This window comes from Pterocles gutturalis, unplaced genomic scaffold (assembly GCF_000699245.1).
Source record: "Pterocles gutturalis isolate BGI_N339 unplaced genomic scaffold, ASM69924v1 scaffold14870, whole genome shotgun sequence".
In the NCBI taxonomy this organism is placed as follows: domain Eukaryota; kingdom Metazoa; phylum Chordata; class Aves; order Pterocliformes; family Pteroclidae; genus Pterocles; species Pterocles gutturalis.
This window is the reverse complement of record NW_010141037.1, coordinates 8,543-27,737: the sequence shown is the minus strand read 5'-3', so window position 1 is coordinate 27,737 and position 19,195 is coordinate 8,543. Positions and strand designations below refer to the sequence as shown.

Sequence of the window (19,195 nt, the reverse complement as noted above, 5' to 3'; positions counted from 1 at the left end):
GTGTTAGTTTTCAGAAATTTCGAAAAAATTTCATAATCCATTTTCATATTCTGTATTATATAAAATATGTGGGGTTTTTTATGCTAGGTTGGTCTGCTAGATTGGTGTTTGGACTATGTTTTCTGGACAACCATGTATAGCAGCAATTTCTTTCAAATTATGGCTTTTATTAAACAATACATGTCAGCCGCATTAAATTTTAAATAGTTATATCTGTTACATGTAACTGAGCAGTGAATGGAGCTAAGTAATGTAGGAAGTGGAGACCTATTTTACAATCGAGAATTAGATAAAGTACAGTTTTGATTAAGATAGATGATTTCTTAAAAGGAAATAATTCCATAACAACGTATCTCAAGATATAAGCTGGTTTTGCTTTTTTTCGTATGAGATAGACTTGTTGATTTAATCATGCATGCAGGATATTTTCTCTATAGAAATTCTGATGACTAAGAAGCAATAGTTTAGACAAGATACATGCATCAAAGGAGAGAGCAAAGACACATCCAGAGCTGATTTCATGTTCATATACTGGTAGCATCCTACTGAAAAAATGTATTTCTGATTTCAGGGCTATCAGTCTAATGAGTTGTGTTCACTGGACTTGTTTTTTCTTATGATGTGTTTGCTGCATGTTATCTGAGCAGTAAGAGCTGAGACAGATCTTGTATTAGCCTTGAATTTCTTATTTTCATAGAGCAGGTTTCAGCTGGAGATTATTTTTTGGCCTCTTAAACAACATTTACCTATGATATAACTATCAGTACTTAGCCTGGTTCAAATTTTTCTTTTCATGATATTTGGGAAGCTGAAGTTGCATGTTTCATATGGGGAAAAATTCAAAATGTAGTGCTAACCATGTACCATATTCATACAGCTTCATGTTTTGGTGTGTCATTGTTCTGACTGAATGATGGCACTTTTTATGTCTCCATGTATAATACGTGCACCATTGTCTTTGGGTTTTTTCTTATAAAATCTACTGGTGAATGTTTATATTCCAAGCAGATCCTTCCTCTAAATACAACTTTTAAAAAGGAAAAAAAAAAAAAAAAGGCCTGCAATATTTTGGTAGTTGTGTATCCAGAACGTTTACTTAGACTACTTTTTCACAATTTATTCATCAATAAACATATTTTGTTCTTAGAAATGAGAAACCAAAGTCCTTCAAAATAATTTCAGTTGTTGAACTAATTTATCTTAATAGTTATGACCATCTTGATATAAGCTATATGTCATCATGGAATATGGAATACACTGTGTTAGTGCTTTAATTTTCTGATGATTCTAACAATGCAGAGGACTGTGCTTAGAGTGAATGCAGGAAAACATTTGTATGAATCAACACAGAACTCCACTGTTCTTGCCCTGAAGATTTTTGGACTCTGTCCCCAGACCTGCTGTTGGATCTGTTACAGACCCATCTGACTTGATATCTCTTGACAGCAGAAGGATCTAAAATAAATGTAACACAATGGCATATGGGAGAGAGGAACACTCAAGTGAACAGGTGATATGCAAATAAAGTCTTTGTGAAGGTGGCCTCCTGTACCAAGAGCTCTGTTATCTTTTCACAGGTATGAGAACATTACTAGTAAAAAAAAAAAAAAAAAAAGAGGATAAAGTGTATAGTGGGAAGACAATGAAAATAAACTTTTCTAAGTTCTTTTTTTGTTGATACTGTTTTTCTATGGCTTTATCTTAAGCTGTATTATGGCAGGTTGGCCATATATTGATTTAACTTTATATTAATTATAAATTTTTTATACTCATATTAATTTTGGTTTTTTATTTATATTCTTTTGGTTTATTATTTATATTATATTAATATTGGATTTATATTGATCCTGTTTCTGATTTGTACTATTATAAATTCAATGTGGATCTCATAATGAGCATTACTCCCTGCTTCATATGAGCTGAAAAATGTTATTGAATCTTGTATCAAATATAATTGTTTGTGGTAAAGGAGTGTTTTGCAAGAGGATGTCCAGTGTTAATTTACAAACTTCAAGGGGTGTGACCAGCCAGTGTGATTACATTGTCTGTGGGATCTCTCCTTATTAGCTTGCATATGAGAGCTTTTCGTGGTAGAAGCTGTATGGGAAAAGTAAGTTGTGCAACTCAAGGGGGACTAATAAAATTAAGCAGTGCAGATGCATTGTTTCATAGAATCGTAGAATGGTCAGGGTTGGAAGGGACCTTAAAGATCGTCTAGTTCCTACCCTTCTGCCATGGGCAGGGACCCCTCCCACTAGCCCAGGTTGCTCAAAGCCTCATCCAACCGGGCCTTGAACACCTCCAGGGATGGGGCATCCACAACTTCTCTGGGCAACCTGTTCCAGTGCCTCACCACCCTCAGAGTAAAAAAAATTTCCTCCTAATATCTAATCTAATTTTACCCTCTTTGAGCTTAAAACTGTTACCTCTCATCCTGTTACTACATTCCCTGATGAAGAGTGCCTCCCCATCTCTCCTGTAGCCCCCTTTAAGTACTGGAAGGCTGCTATAACATCTTCGCAGAGCCTTCTCTTCTCCAGGCTAAAAAATCACAACTCTGTCTGTTCATATATGGGAGGTGCTCCAGCCCTCTGATCATCTTCGTGGCCCTCCTCTGGACTTGCTCCAAGAAGTTCATGTCCTTCCTGTGGTGAGGACTCCAGAGCTGGATGCAGCACTGCAGTTGGGGTCTCACAAGAGTGGAGCAGAGGGGGCGAATCACCTCCTTCAACCTGCTGCTAATGCTTCTTTTGATGCAGCCCAGGACACTGTTGGCTTTCTGGGCTGCAAGCACACATTGCTGGCTCATCTGCCAACACCCCCAAGTCCTTCTCCTCAGGGCTGCTCTCAATCCATTCTCCTCCCAGCCTGTATTTGTGCTTGGGATTGCCCTGACCCAGGTGCAGGACCTTGCACTTGGCCTTGTTGACTTTCATGACCACCTCAAGCCTGTTAAGGTCCCTCTGAATGGTATCCCTTCCCTCCAGCATGTTGACAGCACCAGACAGCTTGGTGCTGTCAGGAAACTTGCTGAGGGTGCACTCAATCCCACTGTCTGTGCTGCTGACAAAGATGTTAAACACCACTGGTCCCAGTACTGACCCCTGAGAAACACCACTAATTGCTGGTCTCTGCTTGGATATTGAGCTGTTGACTACAACTCTTTGGGTGCGACCATCCAGAAAATTCCTTATCCACTGTGTGGTCCAACAGCTGTCAAATCCATGTCTCTCCAATTTAGAGAGAAGAATGTTGTGTGGGACAGTGTTGAATGCTTTGTGCAAGTCCAGGTTTGAGCCTCTGATATCTGCTAGAGAGAGCTGAAATGGGGAGGAGGATGGGGGCGGGGAAGGCTTGTACCCCAGGACTTCATACTCTCTATGTACTCGGGGATAGTCTTGTTACTTGCACTGTGTTTAGTGTTGGAAGGTGGAACAATCTGGTTTGTTTGCCTTCATTTTTAAAAACACCTTATAGTTTTACTTCAGTTTTTTCCCCTTTGTTACATGGTGTCAGTTCTGAGCTCTTTTAATTTTGAGTTAATAAGTTAACACTGTTAAACCTTAATTTGCTTCCTGATCATTTAGAGTTAGAATTAAAATAAGCCTTGGGCTTGGCAGTTTCTTGTTCACTCTAATCTTAATGGAAAATGAAAGCAAACAGATTGTGTACTTTTACCACTAGAAGTTTTTTAACATATGGCGTTTGTATCTAAAAGACCTGCCCTACACAGTTACTTAACTTACAGATTGCAATTGTTTCAGTCTTGCTCAGTGTGAAGAAGCAGCTTTTCAGCTGCTGGTCAATACATTCTGGTATTAATACCAGCTGCCCAAGAACAAAATTTTTTGATAGGGCATGGGAGGAAACATTTCATTTTGGGTAAGCTAGTTACACTGACCAAGGATAAAAGGATCCCTTTTATATATACAGTGCTCAGAACACCTGGAATCCAAAGTATTATTTCTGTACAGTGATTTTTAGCATTTTTATGGATTTTACTGTGCACTGTAGCTAAAAACTTAAAGCTGCAAAGGCTGAGGTGATCTTGAGGACTCAGGCAGTTGAAATCTTTCAGATGTCCACAGTTACCTGAATGTCTGCCTCCCCTCTCACTATAAAGTAACCGGACATAGAATCTTCTATACTGTACAGGAAGTTATTATGTACCATATGGACTATGTAAGCTGCCCATACAGAGGTGAAAACATCAGTTGCAGTAACATGTAGAATGATAGAAAAATGTAGATGGGAAGGGACTTCTGGAGATTAAGAGGCTCAATTTTCTGCTTTAACTTCAAAGTTAAATGAAGGTGCTTAGGGCCTTGGTGAGTCAAATTTTTAAATTCTCCAGAATTGCTTGGTGATGCTATTGAATCTCCATCCTGTTCCAGTGCTCAACCACCCTCTTAGTGAGGAGTTTTGTTACATTTATTTGGAATTTCCCGTGTAGCATCATGTGACTCTTGCCTGTTGACCTTTTGCTGTGCTTGCCTGAGAAGAACCTGTCTCCTCCTTTTGTATAACCCCCCATTACATAGGTGAAGGCAGTAGTAGGCTCCTTTTCTTCTCCAGACTGAACAAACCCAACTCCCTCATCATGTCTTTCATCTCATGTGTCGGCCCTTTCGCTATTTTAATGGCCTTCCTCTGGACGTGCTCCAGTTTGCCTGTACCCCTGTCCTGCATGGCCCAAACACTACAGTACTCTAAATGCGGCCTCACCAGTGCCAAGCAGAAGGGAATAATTACTTCCCTTGACCTACTGTTTATGCTCTTGCTTATGCAGCTCAAACTACAGTTAGTTTTCATTGCTTTAAAGGTGTGCTGCTGGCTCATGTTCAACTTGCTGTCTGCTAGTGTCCCCGAGTCTTTTTCTGCAGAGCTGCTGCCTGTCCAGTCTGCAGCTGTAATGCTCTATAGGGTTTTTTCCTTCCCAAATGCAGGGCACTTTACATTTGTCTTTGTTTAACTCTATAAAGTTCCTGTTGGCCACTTCTTCCAGTTTATTGAGGTCTCTCTGAATGGTGGCCCTACCCTCCAGTACATTGACTGCTTTCCCCCTTTTATATCATCTGTAAATTTGCTGAGGATGCTTTCTGTCCTAGCACCCCAATCTGATGAAGATGTTGACCAGTATTGACCACTGAGGAATACTGCGTCTCACCAGCTGGCAGTTAAACTGCCACAACTCTTTGAACTTCATTGTCCAAGGAATTTTTTGTCCACCTTGTCCACCTATTTGGTCCGTATCTCAGTTTGATAACCAGGATGCTATGCAAGATAGTGTTAAAAACCTTGCTTAAGTCAAACCAACTGGCAACCACTGATTCTCCTTGGTCACTTATTTCTGCAGAAGGCAGTCAGGTTGGTTTTACACGGTTTGCTTCCACTTTACATATGTTTCTGTTTCGTTTGAGCTCTGTCAGTGTGGAGTCCCATGTACAGTCAGGTGGCCTCCTGCTGTGCCTGCTGATTTCCTTGCATGTTGGGGAGGCTTGTTTTTGTGCTCTGAGAAGTGAGTTCAGGAAGATGACTTGATGTCATGGGCTCGTTTTTAGCTTCCCAGGGCATTCTGCTTACCATTCCCTGAGCAAGCCCCAACTCTGCTGTTGTGAGTCCAGAGTCTTTAGTCTGTTTCTTTCCTTCCTTTCTTCCCTCAAGATCTTACACTACCATTTCACAATTACTGCATCCAGGGCTGCTGTTGGCCGTTGTATGCATGAGCAGTTCTTCCTTATTCATGAGTAACAGATCCTGCACAACCCCTCCCTTAGGAGCCTGTTCAGCACCAGCATAAAAAAATTCTCCCAGTGCATGTGAGAAATTCCATGGATATTGCACACCCTGCTATGCTGCCCTTCCAGTAGATGATGTGTGATTTGAGTCCTCCATGAGAACAAGGTGCTCTGAATATTGGAAAACCAGCCTAGGATGATGTTCCATTTATTGTGGTAACTGAAAATAAATTTTCCTTAACTAGTTGTCTTAAGCAACAAGAAGCTGCTGTAAAGATATAGATATGATGTTTTGATTTTTATTCTGAAATGGAATACTAATTTTCTGTTCATTTCGAATTACTACTTTAGTGCAGTCACAAATACTAATTCAGTTATGTCCACAGTGCAGCTAATGAGGTAAAATTACCTGGTTTTATCTAGCATGGATACTTTGAAATCCATAATATTTGTTTACAACTAATGAATTTTCAAGGGATCCAATTTTTTTTTTCCTGTCCAAGATTTCTAGTTTCTAATTACCCTAAGGTAATTAATGTGCAACTACATGAAACATGGCTTCAGATTACACTGTATGGTTGCCTTACATGCGGGCCATGCAAATAATACTTGGACATATGTATGTGCCAAAACAACTCCTCATCCTCCTTTTTTTTTTTTTTTTAAGTGACTACTAAGAGAAGATCTTGTCCATTCATTGTTACTGTATTTTGTTTCTTAGTAACACTTTGCTTCTTAATCTATTTTAGTTGGAAGATGGGGAAGAAGAGCCGAGTGAAAACCCTGAAGTCGGGTACAGGAGCCACAGCAACAGTATCTCCAAAGGAAATGTTGAATCTAATTAGTGAGTTATTGCAAAGTAAGTTTTAGTTTTATGCCTCTCTGGGAAAAGGGATGGTGTGCAGACCACTCAAAAACATTCTCTTACTGAAGCCAGTGAATTGTATTAATTCCCTGTAAGCGGCCAAGCTTGCTATTTCAGCCTGTTTAAGATGGTATAGTATAGTATGTATCTCAGAGTATTGATTGCTGTTAGTATATAACATTATTGGCTTATTTATATGTGTATTTATACCATATTCCCAGCAGCTTTCAACTTTACATCTCAACAGAAGCATAAATACTGGGGAAGATTAGGTAAAAAAAAAAACAAACAACTACTCTAGATAACTTGATATTGCAGCTTTGTCAAAAATGTTGTATACCTCAAGAATTGGACTCTTTCTGTTTATCATTTAACCAGGACTTTGAACTGATTTCAGAGTAGAGAAATTAACTGTGGAAAGCAACAAAACAGCCCAGTTCAACTGCACTGATATTTGTGTCATTTAAATAAAGTTGTTGTTGTTTGGAAACTTTGTAGTGCTTAGTTCTGATGTATAGACCCAAAGTGGTTTCACTTGAGGAATTTGGAACTCATCCATTATTTCTAGTAAATATGAAAAGCAGAGCATAATTTCATATGATGATGCTAAAATACTGCTCACTCTTTCTACTGTCATTAGTAATTGTGCTGAGCAACACTTCTTGTTAAAACACAAGTCCAAATTTTCATGTTCTGGACACATCTAAATGTTGAATTTTTCTTTAGCATTGCTCACGAAGAGGAGACAAGGAGTTGGCAGAGCAGTTTGATGCTTATGCTACAATTGGCCTCTGCTTTCCTACCAAAAATAAAACATAGATCTAATTTTCTAAGCAAAGACAAGTATCAGCTGTTCTTTTTGTCAAGCTTCCATATTTTATTCAACACAAAGATTTTTCAAATCATTTGAGCAAGGTAATCTTCAGCTGTCCTCTTGGATTTATGCGGCTTAGATCAAGCAATCCATGCACTGGCATTTCCAATATTGTCACAGACACTGTGGATATAATCTAAAGCTAAAGCTTGGCTAAGTGTTCCTTTGCTTGTCCTTCCAGTACACATGCATCTATGAAAACAGTATTGACTAGGCAGGTCAAATATGTACCAGCAAGTTTTTCAATTACTTAAAGTAGGCACCTTGCTATTATCATCTGCTTTCATTGCAGCAAGAATGGTGGCAAGCAGGATAATGTAAACAGTGTGGATTATTGAAAACAGACTTTTTTGGTTTTTGTCTTATCTGAGAGACTACTTAATGGTCTGATTGTTTACCTTTTTTCTTCCTAGCTTTTTAAACATTTGATATTTCTTATATCTGAAAGACTATTAAAAAATAAAATAACTTGAAGTAAGTTATACTGTGAAAATTTTAAAAGTCTCTATTAAAAAGTATGATGTTTATAACAATGGACATTATATTATAATGTTTACAACGTAAATACATTTGAAGGACAAGTAGTACTAAGATTCAGTTCAAGTTGCTGTGAAACCATGGCCCTTTCTCTGAAGTTAAAAATATAAATATACCTTATTAAAGAAAACACTTTTGTTTGGTGTTTTTATTTCCAGAATGCAGCAGTCCTACCCCAGGTCCTGGTAAGGAATGGGAAGAATATGTACAGATTCGTTCGCTTGTTGAGAAAATTCGCAAAAAGCAAAAAGGTATATGTGAAAGACTGTAAGATAAAGGTGGCTAAGAGTATGGATTTGCCTGAAGAATTGCCTGTTGACAGCTAAAAGGGGTTTGGGTTTTTTTGGTCATTATTACATAGATATGATGCAGTCCTGTTACGTTGTGACAAAAAAATCTTAAATTCTCTGACCTTGCTTTTTACACTTGCAAGTGTTTCTGAAATGTTCTGGTGGGCATGACCACTGGCATTAACCATTTTAATACAGGTGACCCTGTGATAATTCTGTCCCATAAATAGAAAAATGAGCTTGACATTGTGATGAGATGACAATCTGAAGGACTAGAAATAAAAGTCCTTTGAGAATAATAGGCCTTTTTGATTCCTGATTGCGTAGTCTGCCCCTCTGCTTCTATAAATCTGAACATTTTGAATTTAATTTTTTAACTATTTTATTTTAACGTGAACACGTTGCTGGACATGGAAACTGTTTCAGCAATTCAACATCATGATGTTAAATTATGATAAAAGTATGTAAATCCACAAAATAAATACATCAGTTAATAACTTTATCTGCTCTAAATCAAGCACATAATTAAAATAAAGAAATGCCTGTGGTACCATAGTTAATATGAAATTTTATTGACAATTTTCTGAAGTTTAAAGTATACTTATTTGTCAGACTAGAAAAGTTTTTTTACAGTATGTTCTGCAACAACTTGCTGTTGATGATACTTTATTTTCATATTAGTTTTGTTTTTATTTGGAGGTATGCTCTAAAAAATGCTTTTCAGGTAATTTTAGTAAAATTAACCTCTTTAATGACTGATGTATTTTAATGGCTGAGAAATAACTTTTTAATCTTGGAATTAATAGATTTTGGCATGGACATACCTGAAAATGTCCTGAAAAAAAATATTTTTTCTCTGGTATTTATACAATAATTGTCAAAAATGCCAGACTATATTTAAAATAGAGCTTGAGTGGTTCATGTATTTGCTTAATAAAGCAAGTACTTAAAGGCTTGAAATGCCTTTTCACACCTGTTTTTAATGTATTTTGACTAATGCATAAAAATGTTTCTTCATGAAAGGACTTTAAAACCTCTGAACATCAGTTGTTGGCAGAGGGCATATGGAAGAATAAATGATACTGTTTGAGTGCATCCTGTAGCTGTGTAGAGATGAATTTGATTCATTGTTTTCCTGTCCTGTGACTTCTATAAATTTATGGTACGTGTCCCAGTTTTTATGGTGTAATACAGGTGTTAGGGTAAAACATAATTCAGGTTAACAACAACAGTTAACATTGGGGTTGAGCTGTTCACTAGATCTCCTCCAGAAAGGTGCTATAGTTGGTATAAGGGTATTATGTTAATAGAGTGGGGTTTTTTTCCTTACAATATGCAAAACCTACTAACCACAACACTGTTGACATACAAATGTCTTTTAATGTAACATTTTTACATGTATAGTGAACATGAATAGTATGGTGTTTTTCAAAACTCTTTTTAATGGAAAATAGTAATTTATACTACACAGTTTTCTAGCCCAATAAAGGCTTTAAATAATTAAAAAAGGAAGTATAAATTGCTGTTGGGAACTCTTGAGATGTTCAAATGAAAATATATTGCCTAAAAGTCATACTCTGTGCTTTTCTTGAATGGAACACTGGGTTGCAGAGCATGAACTAGAATGATCTGGATAATAGAAAACTCTTTTTGAAAAATGAATATTTTTACTTTCTAAATTTTTTCTTTGTTTCATTCAGCAAAATTTTAAATAAAGCTAATTTTTCAATATATGTGTTTATCAATATAGCTACATTTTGTTCTGTATATAAATAAATTGTTCTCCAATAGTGCTCGCAATTTAAAGCAGCTGCTCTTCTCTTTAGTTTGGAAAAATGTGGGAAGTATTGGACCACATCATATATGAGGAAGAGGTAGGATTTCAGAGATGCTTACAGAGTGGTTCCAAATATAAGTTGTATTTTAAAAGCTTCCAGTAGCCTTATACAGTAGTCAGTGTTGGAAATCAAAAGAGCAAAGTCCTGGACAGTATAAACACCTATCAAGTTCTGTAGAAGCTATGCAACTAGTCTTACTAGATTTGTGAGGTCTTAGCTCTGAGCAGATTCCACACAAAATAGCATACTGAAGGGAGTATGAAATAAAGGAGAAAAGCCAGCTTGAAAAAAAAAAAAGTGGAAACACTGGGCACCACATTCTCATTGCATTCAAAAACATACTTTATCAATATTGGTGTTTTTTACTGCATCATCAAAGACTATAGTTTTAGATGATACTTGTGCTTTTATGTTAACTTCAGATTGGATTGGTTCTGGGGCTTGAAATGCATGATTGGGGGGGCAATATTTCAAATACACTAATGCTACTTTCCTAAAATCCTTTTAATATAAAAATGCATTTATCACCTGTGCTTAACAAAAATATATTTGGATGTAAGCAACTTGCTGGTGACATTTTGTCCATCATAAAATGGCCTGAGCATTTCAGGGGCGTTTGGACACTTTTAATGTGATCTGACCCTAGAGTTTACGTTGAAGAGAACACAGAAGGAAAGACATACAAAAGGACCTGGCTGAGTGTAGTTGGGAACTATAATGTGTAGGTTCAAATCAGATGATGGTAAAAGGGAAAGCTGAGGATATTAATGAGGCTTGTGATTTCATCAGTGGACCATGTGCCTGTTGGAGAAGCAAAAGTGTAAAAATTTGGACAAGATCTGTGATGTCATGAGGATGATCAGTCTTTAGTTATTACAGAAAAATGTAACTGTCTTGTATGTGACACAAGGAGCTTGAGATCTGCTTATCATCATTTCCAGTGCTGAATTAATGAAATTGCAGCTTGCTTCCCCAATTCCTCCTTGTGTCTGTATTAACATATTATGGTGATTGCATTTATCATCAACACTAATCTGGGAAATATTTTTGCTCAGCTTATTTAAAAGGGAGGAAGGAGGGGAGCGTCATATTTCATCACAGTTCAGTTTAGGTGGTTGTGTTTTCAAGATGACTGGTAGCCAGTTTGGCAGAATATTTTAAGTTGATGAAATTGAGTATGACATTTGTATACTATGGAGCAACAGTTAACAAAGACCAGTTCTGACTCAGCTACTTCAAAGTAGAACTGCTGTGGGATAGCAGATAGCTTTTTACATCTGCTTTTATGCTGAACTTCTTTTTCTAGATCCTCTTATTTCTGCATTTGTCTTTTAATGTATTGTGTATATAGGTTTGTCTGTTGTCTTTGATGGAAAAAGAGATGACTATTTCCCTGAACTGATAAGGTGGGCAACTGAAAATGGAGCATCCACGGAGGGTTTTGAAATAGCTAACTTTGATGAGGAGGGGTTTGGTTTGAAAGCAACAAGAGAGATAAAGGTGAGCATGTGAACATTTTAATTAAATTAGAAAATTGTGTTTGGAACGTAGCTGCAGAGCTCTGAAACACTCAATACCTTCCCTTTCCCCTTTTGACTGCTTATGAAACTGCTGTTCTGAAATGCTCTCAACTCTGTATACTTGAGAAATAAAATTATTGGTAAAATTATTATTTTTGATTACTATTGGGTAGTACTGTAAATTTTTATTCAGTCTTTTTTCCCCATCTATGTTGCCTACACTGTTTACCTAGTCACCAGAGAACTGTACCGCACTGATGTATCCCTCTCTTCCATGTTTTATAACTACTTAGTCTCTTCTCCTCTTCTTTCATGTCCCTTCTTTTAAAGCACTGGTCTTTTTGCCTCAGAAAGAGGTATGTGCAAAACTTATTTTCCAATGAAAATGAAAACCAAAACCAAAATTACCTGATAATTGTAAAGAACATCTTTTGATCATTAGGTAAGGAATACAGGCACACACAGTTAGCTAACTGCTGAAGAGTAAACACTTAAGATGGCTTGTTTCCATTCCCATTTTACAGATGGGAAACAGCTTTGAAGAACCATTAGGTGTCGTAGAAAGAATATTTTGAAATGTGTATTCGTTTTAGGCCTTTAGCAGCACACAATAATGCTAGCACTGATAGTTGATAAAAATCCTGAAAAGTTCTTCTAAAATAAGAATGGACAATGTAAAAAAACCTCTACTTGGAGAAAATATTTGAGCACATTGTTAATAGCAATATGTGTCTGGTAGCTTTGAGGTTATGTGGACAATCTACATGTTAGCAGTTCCAAACTGAGGCACTTTATTTCTTAATCTAAGTCTCCTTGTTTTAACCTTTGGGTAATGCAGATTGGAACATTTGGTTACCACAATATGAAGCATAGCATGTTTGTTTAATTTGCAGCGGAAGAGAAGGAAGAATTTTTATTCATAATAATTCTGATTTAAAAAAAAAAACACCAAAAAAACCCCCTGTAATTTAAAGACAGTGTATGTTTGAGACACTTGGCATATCATATAAATGATAACTGACCCTCTATGCATTTTTTCCTTTCTGTAGGCTGAAGAGTTGTTTCTGTGGGTTCCTAGAAAACTGTTGATGACAGTTGAGTCAGCTAAAAGTTCAGTATTAGGTAAGAGCTTAAGGAAGTTCTTAAGCAAGAATTTGATATGTATGGGATCATTAAATAGGAGACTTTCTTTTTTTAGCTGATCTCCTTTATTACAGGACTTGCTCATCATGCCCACCATGAGGTTTGGAATACCTAGAAGCTTGAAGTGTCAGTGGAAAGAATTTAATTTTCCTCTTTGTTTCTCTCTGAGCGCACTAGATATCTTCCAGAAGTGTGTGTGTTATTTTGAACACATATCATGTAGCTTGTATAACACTTGGAGATAAAATGTTCTGAGGTACTGAGAGTATTGTTATAGTTTTTTCACGTCTTCCATCATGCAATTGTACATGAGGCATTTGCTGCATCGAACAGCTTGCTACATAATACAGTGTGGGCAGCTAAATATTTTAGAAACCTGAACAGCTTTTTTTTTGTTGAAAATTCTTACATGTTATCTCATCATGTTCATTTAAAGTAATCTAGGATAATATTTGCCATGGACAATTAATTCATTGCCTCACCTTTCTGGGTTAATTCAGGATCCCTGTATTCTCAAGATCGAATTCTTCAAGCCATGGGCAACATAACATTGGCATTCCATCTTCTTTGTGAGCGAGCCAATCCTAACTCTTTCTGGCTGCCCTACATCCAGACACTCCCCAGTGAATATGACACTCCTCTCTATTTTGAAGAAGATGAAGTGCAGTATCTTCAGTCAACTCAGGCCATACATGATGTTTTTAGCCAATATAAAAATACAGCTCGACAGTATGCCTATTTCTACAAAGTTATTCAGGTAAGCATCTTAAATGTGGTATGAGATGTATGTTCTCATGATGGTGTGGTGGGTTATTGAGGAAGGTGTGAAAACAGTGATGCTAAACAATGGAGCAAATGTATTTGAATCATTAAAGCAATTTCCTGCTGTTTTTGAACTACTATTAAAATTTCACAGTTCAGTAGGTTTATGAATATGTGAGAATTATTTAGTTGGTTGAGAGGAGTGATTACTGCCCTTTGTTCGGCATTGGGTGAGGCTTCATCTGAATACTCTACAGTTTTGGGCCCACCAGTACAAGAAACATGATGACAAACTGGAATGAGATCAGAAGAGGGCTATTAAGATGTCATTTGTTCAGCCCTTTATCCATACAAGGAGAGATGCAGCTGGATTTGTTTATTCTGGGAAAAAGGAGATAAGGGATGAACCAATTATTGTTTTCAACTTGCTACTGGTAGCCAGACCCCAGAAATTTACTTGTGGGAAGTTGGGCTAGGTGACCTGCAGAGATCTACAACCTATGCCTCTATGACTCCTTGAAGAATGTATAGTTTGCAGTAAACAAAGTAAAATTATAATTGTTTATTGACGTAGAATAAAACCATTTTACTTAATGTAATTACTGTTATTGCTTTCAAATACAAGGATAAACACATCTGGTAACAATTTGAGTATGGGGAGGCTTGAGACAGGTGAACTTTTCTTCATGTTCTGAAGTAATGATTTAAATTGAGTTTCTAAGATAGCTGTTACTCTGAGTAATGTCTGAACATAATTGGTGTTGTAAGTGAATGGTGGTGTGTGTTGTCAAGGTAGTGCTCAATGTCTGAACATCCACAGCTTTTTGTGGCACTATCTGTGTAAAAAGCATATATCTCTGAATTTCCACAACTGTGTCATCTAGAGACCTTTTTTTGGACATAGAGGCCAGAACACACAAAGCAGTTCTATTCTCCTTTAGCATTACCAGAGTTCCATAGCTTTTCTATTATCCGTTTTAAGTCAACTAAAGTTATTTTGCTTAACTGTTTGGTGTTTGAAGTACTTCATATGTTTCAAACACACTGTCAGTTTACCAAATATAAGGACTAGAGGGACACATTTTGAAAACTAAATAATTGAAAATAGTCATTGAAACCAAATAAGATGCACTTCAATTTGAGGCAAGGAGTACGATAGGAACAATGGCTTTAATATGCAGAAGAAACAACATTCTTCCTTCCAGGTGTCACAATTCAGGAAATGATAGTTTAGCCGAGTCTCTTTTCCTGACATGTGCTATTACAGGCTGCCAGACCACACTTGACCTTTCAGCTTTTCACTTTTTTTCTCAAAGTATATTGCCTGAGCAAACAGAGCTCTTAAATTTTATTTCTTTAGAATATATTTTTACCCCTAAATAGTTCTACTGTTTTAAAAGAGTTATTAGCAGAATATTGTGTAACATTATCCAATTCTTCCAACTGCTATTCATGCTCTTGCAGTACTTAATCAGATAGCTAAACTATCACTATGACTAGTTCCATCATTTTCATTGACTAATCCTGCACTAGTAGTATTGTGTGAGAGGTTATGTGGTCACAACATTAATTAAAAAACCCCAGAGATAAGTTTTACAGAGAAATGAGATCTGGAACGACACCTTGGATTTTGACTGCCATGCGTCCAGTATTTCATAACCTCTTCAGTGATTGATGAATACATGTAGTCTGATACTAAAGTGCTGCAAGCACAACTGAAGAATATATATAGAATGCAGTGGTGTAACATCAGTTGAAGCATGAAATACCTGTTATGTGAAAAGCAGCTTAAATGTTTGACAAAACATTCTTTGTTTATGAAAGTTTCATGTGGCACGTAATCTGTTTGAGGATGGCAAATACGCACTATTTCTTTTATTGTCTCTTAAAGCTGATCAAAGATCATTTGTGCAGCATTTGAGCTAATGTGGTCAAAGTAATGTCTCACTAAAACATAATTCATATTCTGCATCAAACTCCGTGCTGTTGACTGTTAAGAGCAGGAAAAGATACAGTTTGAGCAAAGAAAATAAATATACCTGAGATGACTTTAGGGGTAGACTGTCTTTAGAACCCCAGTGATGGTGACATGCCATACATGGTAACAAGCCTTTTATACTCTGCACTGTTATACTTTCTGTTTACATTTGCAATTCTTTGGAAGCTGATAACGGCAGCTCATGGAGGAAAACTTGGTCTGATATTGTTGAGACTGGTTCAGTTCGATTCGATCTGCAGCAATGGGAAACCTTTATGGAAATACTGTTTAAATAAATGGTGATCTTCTCTTTGAGCTTTATATTAGTATACCCAAGAAAGTGTTTAGTATTGTACTGTTGCCTTTTCTATGAATTGTTAAAATGTGGGTTCTGGTCATTTGTGGTCAGAGATCTAGACGAGATTTTTTTTTTTTATTCTCCTGACAAAGGTTTTTATTGCTTGTTTTATGATCTTGTATGATATAGCTGTTGTTTCACATTGAACATGAGCATGCAGGCAGATAAGGTAGAATAATTTGCTTTATTTAGTTGTTCTTTGGAGAATGAGTGGTAATAAATATTAGGTAAATTTTAGGCTTGTTCTGGTGGTTTCGTGCTATGCTTCAGAACTGCCACATAACCAAGATTTCAGCGGAATGCTTCTTTAGTATTCAGTAAATGTTTCATTAGGAAGATATATAGTTTCATAGGAATGCCAAGTGAATGTACAGGGAGCCTATTATTAATGGGTTTGATGGAAACTCAAAAAAGTTTTAAAACTTTTTGATTCCTATTTCTGCTCTCAAAAATAAGAGCTTGTAGTTTATGAAATAGTTCATTTTAAAAAAGCCTCTTTCTTCCCTAAAACAAAGTGCCATTTTTCATTATTCAGAAAAGCTGCAATGAATTTTAGTATCATCTTGCAAGCACTCATATCATTTTATGAACAAAGTTGACACACAGAATACTAGTGCTAAGGATAATGTTTTTGGAAATTCATGAGTATATGGAAAAGGAAGGAGAGGTGCGCAAAAAAAAATTCATCATATAAATGAAAAAAAAAAACAAAGCAAAACCACTTTCCTATAAAAGGTAGTATACTGTCATTTAATTCAGTATTACTACTGCTCTAGGATAAGCATTTTAATGAAAGCTGACCTCTATGACCAGGATTTTGATACTGCTTCTGGTATGCAAACATATTTTTTTACAAATTAACAAATATGCTTTTTGTAATACAAAAATCTTATAGCTATATTTACTTTCTTGCTAGCTATTCCATTGCAGAAAGGAAAACAAATAGTGTCTTGAAATAAAAGGTGATTGTTGATATTTGAAGACACTGAAAAAGGGAATATTTTGGGCAGGCAAAATCTTGTAGTTCCTTCGCAGCATTTTTAGTCTGCGAAGTGTTTCTAATGGCTGGGGGAATAAAAGAGCTAAAAAATCAGTTATACAAATGCTTCATTTTCTTTCCAAATAGGATTGCTAGACTTATTAAAATAATTTGGCTTCTGATAGGTGTGCAGTTTTAAACAGCTTGACAAGCACTGATTCCCTAGCTTCTCCATGAGGGTGACTTTCTCAGCACGCTGTGGTTCTAACTCTTTCTCCAAGTGCTTAGTCTGGATACACATGAAGAATGGGCAGATTTATGCATTTCACAGCTGTTGCAAGCTGAACTGTAGTCTGGTTTGATAAGCAGAAGCAGGTGGGATTTTGAGCAGACAGAAATAAACTCTTGAGCATGTTAGCCAGGCTCTATAAACCACACTGACACCTTTCTAAACATATGTAATTTGATAACTAAAAAATAGACGTTCTTACAGATGTACTTTAAAGGCACATTTGGCCTCTGTATTGCTATCAAAATACAGCGAATGGTCAAAAAAGTACTTCCATAGCAGCAGACTTGTAGTTTGCAGGATGTTTTTGTAGTTTGTTCCAAAGAGAAGTTTTGTAAACTACAGGGTTTTCTTTTCCCCTGTAAGGTATGCGTTAGAGTTCCCTTAACATTTATGGGCATTACATGCCTACTGAAGGGTGAACAGAGCCCAAATATTTATGGCTTAATGTTACTTGTTACTTTTTTTTTTTTTTTTTTACACTGAAATGTGGTATAATAAGCACAAGAGGGAGCCATATAGTTTGCAGACATTCACAGTGAGGTTATATTCCTAAACAAAATACAACCAAGTCTGAACCTTTTTTAAAAGAATATGCAGTGGTCTTTGTGTTTCCCTTTCAGTTGCATCTGGGTGCCTGTTTGTAATCTACTAAAAAGTTTTTGTAAATCAAAACAAGGCAATGAATGCTCTTAGAAGTGCCCAAACTCTATTTACATTTTGCACGCTATGGGTCTGAAGTAGTGTTGTCTTTTTTCCTCAGGTATCATAAAGGCAGTTATTAGCTGCCTTACTAAAAGACAGTTTTGTTATAATTTTAGTGAACTTTTAAAGTCTCTTAAGTGGTATGTCTGGAACAAGCAGAGCCCATAAGCTAGCCATAGCTTTTGCCATGGCAGCTGGCAATTGCATTCAGCGGCACTCTAGGTGTAGGTGGGATCTGTATGTACCTGCCTCTCATCTGCTGAAAGAAGGATCGGTTTTGCAGGACTGTCCAGGATAGCAGTTTGGCATTGATTTTAGACAGTGTTTTTAGCCTGTAGTCTCTGGACCACTGGGGGACTGCAGATTTTTCTGAAGGGCACCAGCAAGCTAGCTCTCTAAAAAAAACAGTGTGGGTGACATTGTAGTGGGCATCTGCAATAGGCTGCCTGATTAGGAGGAAGGGAGGAGTGGATGAGGCCTTCTACAGACAGCTAGAGACAGCCTCATGTTTGCAAGTCCTTGTCCTTGTGCGAAATTTAACCATCACGAATCCGTTAAAGGGACAACACAGCAAGGTATAAGCAATCCAGGAGGTTTGTGGAGAGCATCAATGACAACTTCCTGACCCACGCAATAGAGGAGCCACTGAGGAGAGGTTCTACTCACATTCATGGACCTCATACTTACAAACAAGGAAGGGTTTGTTGGGGATGTGAAGGTCAAAGACAGTCTTGGCTGCAGTGACTGTGAGATGGTGGAGTTCAGGATCCTGAGAGGAGGGAGCAGAGCAGAAAGCAAGGTCACAGTGATAGACTTCTGGATCACAGTATTGGCCTCTTCACAGATCTGCTTGGAAGAGTCCCATGGGATAAGACTCTGAAGGGAAGAGGGACCTAAGGAAGAAAACATGGTTAATATTCAAGGATGACCTCCTTCAAGCTCATCCAAATAAGCAGGAAGTCAGGCAAACATACCAGGGGGCCTGCGTGGATGAACAAGGGGCTCCTGGCAAAACACAAAAAGGAAGCATACAGAGGGGAAGGAGGGACAGGTAACTGGTGAGGAATACAGAGATGTTGTCCAGTCATCCAGGGATGAGGTTAGGAAAGCTAAAGCCCAGCAGGAGCTGAACCTGGGAAGGAATGTCAAAGGCAACCAAAGGGCTTCTGTAAGACCATAGGTAACAAAGGGAAGACTAGGGGAAAAGTGGGCCTGCTGTGGAATGAGGCAAGGGACCTGGTGACACAGGACATGCAAAAAGCTGAGGTACTGAATGCCTTCTTTGCCCCAGTCTTTACTAGCAAGGCTGGCCTTCAGGA

The 19,195-nt window shown here is 37.2% G+C and overlaps 1 protein-coding gene across 1 annotated transcript; it reads left to right on the top strand.

The window, feature by feature from the left end:
- The first annotated feature begins 6,491 nt into the window (after positions 1-6,491).
- Positions 6,492-17,835, top strand: LOC104469411 (histone-lysine N-methyltransferase setd3-like). The gene is made up of 6 exons (XM_010083896.1): positions 6,492-6,597; positions 8,173-8,265; positions 11,494-11,642; positions 12,712-12,784; positions 13,306-13,562; positions 17,795-17,835. Exons 1-6 carry the CDS (start codon positions 6,495-6,497, stop codon positions 17,816-17,818), a joined length of 699 nt encoding a protein of 232 aa, XP_010082198.1. The 5' UTR covers positions 6,492-6,494; the 3' UTR covers positions 17,819-17,835.
- Positions 17,836-19,195: the final 1,360 nt, after the last annotated feature.

What these genes read in the sequence shown, in the direction of transcription:
- LOC104469411 (XM_010083896.1), top strand. Translation starts at nt 6,495, where the DNA reads ATGGGGAAGAAGAGCCGAGTGAAAACCCTGAAGTCGGGTACAGGAGCC. An exon ending in AAGCAACAAGAGAGATAAAG is followed by an intron (nt 11,643 to 12,711) that starts GTGAGCATGTGA and finishes TCCTTTCTGTAG; the next exon opens with GCTGAAGAGTTGTTTCTGTG. An exon ending in ATTTCTACAAAGTTATTCAG is followed by an intron (nt 13,563 to 17,794) that starts GTAAGCATCTTA and finishes TTTCCCTTTCAG; the next exon opens with TTGCATCTGGGTGCCTGTTT.